This window comes from Nestor notabilis, unplaced genomic scaffold, assembly GCF_000696875.1.
Source record: "Nestor notabilis isolate BGI_N333 unplaced genomic scaffold, ASM69687v1 scaffold17092, whole genome shotgun sequence".
Taxonomy (NCBI): domain Eukaryota; kingdom Metazoa; phylum Chordata; class Aves; order Psittaciformes; family Psittacidae; genus Nestor; species Nestor notabilis.
In genome coordinates this window covers 8,349-10,453 of record NW_009917159.1, presented here as the reverse complement: position 1 = coordinate 10,453, position 2,105 = coordinate 8,349, and the positions used below count along the sequence as shown (strand labels likewise).

At 56.1% G+C, this 2,105-nt stretch overlaps 1 protein-coding gene across 1 annotated transcript in view; it reads right to left on the bottom strand.

The window, feature by feature from the left end:
• Positions 1-545: 545 nt before the first annotated feature.
• Positions 546-2,105, bottom strand: part of DENND2D (DENN/MADD domain containing 2D) — a gene marked incomplete at its 5' end in the record, with an annotated part of 7,520 nt that continues 5,960 nt past the window's right edge. Inside the window, one exon of the mRNA XM_010024962.1 lies at positions 546-607. Within this exon, the coding sequence (XP_010023264.1) occupies positions 546-607 (62 nt within the window). The remainder of the gene's footprint in view (positions 608-2,105) is intronic.

Genomic DNA, 2,105 nt, shown 5'->3' with positions numbered 1-2,105 from the left:
TTCCTGCTGCTATTTAACAATGAATGTATCTTGCTAGAAAATCCAGTGGAACAGTTGTTAATAATAGAAACCTCGGAAGCTTATCCCATAGGATGTTACTGATGTGCAAACCCTAGGTTTGTTTGCATGAGAAATAACACTATTTCTACTCATCCTTTTCTTCTTCTCTAACAACTACTCTACAGCCTTTGTTGTCCTGCAGCCAGCTCCCGACTTCCCTCAGTGCTGCCTGAGGTCCTGGGGGGTCCAAGTCTCTGCACAGGGCTGGGCACTGGGAGCTGCACTTTGGCCCTGGTGCTGGGGAGAGCAGAGCAGTGATCACAGCCTCCTTTTGCTACCTCTGTGCAAACACAGTTTTCCAGTGCAATGATGCCCTGAGGAAAAAGAGAAAAGGTGGAAACTGGTGTTTGGTGCTGCCCACACACCTCATGAGTCCCAGACGGGTGGGAAGTGGGGGACAGATCCAGCAGAGCTGCTCTATCCTTGGATGGGGCAGAGTCCCTGCTGCGTGGTGCTGCTGGCAGCGACCTGCTCCAGGCTGGGCTTCAGGACTCCCTTCGGTGCTTCTTCTGTTCCTGGTACTCTGTTATTTTCCGCTGGAAATAGGCTGTGGATGAGGAGAGGTTGTTAGTGAGAGGTGAGTGTTGGGCTGCACAGTCCTGGGAATGCAGATGCGCTCCAGGAGCCAAACTGTGCTGGCTGATGGGCAACTGCAGCCAGGTGAGGAGCCCAGTGAAATCCGGGACTGTTGCCATTCCACCCCATCCCTCCCAGCTACCCAAAATGGGCTAAAGCCCATTATGCTGGGTTAGCCGAAGTTTTTAACCTGCATGTTCACTCCTGTTTGGTTTTTGTGTTTCCTCTACAACCACCAAGGAAGAGAGAAAGTTGGAGACTCTGTTCCTGGGGTAATAGCCAAAAAGGTGATGTAGACTGGGAATATGATGAGAAAGCTGGGATTGGGCCATCCCTCTTTCCCAACTCCAGGCAGACCCAGATCCATGTCTGCCCAGGCAGCCAAGAGGCCACCAGCATCCTGGCCTGTCCCAGCCCCAGTGTGGCAGCAGGACCAGGGCAGGGACTGTCCCCCTGCGCTGGGCACTGCTGAGGCTGCACCTCGAATCCTGTGTCAGTTCTGGGCCCCTCACTGCAAGAGAGACATTGAGGTGCTGGAGTGGGGCCAGAGAAGGGCACCGGAGCTGGAGCAGGGCCTGGAGCACAAGTGTGATGGGGAAGGGCTGAGGGACCTGGGGTTTTAGTGTGGAGAAGAGAAGGCTCAGGGGGGACCTGATCGCTCCCTACAACTGCCTGACAGGAGGATGGAGCCAGGAGGGGGCTGGTCTCTGCTCCCAAGGAACAAGGGATGGGACAAGAGGAACCGGCCTCAAGCTGCCCCAGGGCAGGTTTAGCTGGAGCTGAGGAACAATTCCTTGCCCAGAGGGTGCTCAGGCATTGGAACAGGCTGCCCAGGGCAGGGCTGGAGTCACTTTTTTCCGTCCCTGCAAGTGTTCACAGCCCGGGTAGCCGAGGCCTCAGTGCCAGGGGTCAGTGGTGGCCTTGGCAGGGCTGGGGAAGGGTTGGACAGGATGAGCTCAAAGCTCTTTTCCAACCCAGTTGATTCTATGATTCTATTAAGTCTGACCTAAAGGGGTGGAGAAAGCAGCAGCCAAGGTCATGCCAGGATGTCTCTGGGCACCGGTCGGTGTTTTGGGTGGCTTCCTCACCCTCTGCCTCCCGTTTGCCCTCATCCCGGGCTGGGAGCAGGCTCAGCTCTGCCCAGTGCCCTACAAATCCCCGGGAAGGGGGAAGGACCAGCCTGGCTATGGCAGAGATGAGTCAGGGCTTCCAGGCAGCGCCATCAGGAGCCAGCTCCCAGCTGCTGCCTGCGTCCAAGCCAAATATTTGTCCTGCTACTGGCATGTTTGCCTTAAACACTGTGCTCTGGGGGAGCCTGTCCCATCCCCGGGCAAACATCGAGGTCTGAAATGAGCCCAGGGGTAGTTTGATTGCTTCAGAGGGACAGAGAAATGCAACTGTTGAAGCAAATGGGAGCTGCTCAGTGCCCTGAGCATCCTGAGCTGCATCCCTCTCCCTGCACGGGGCAT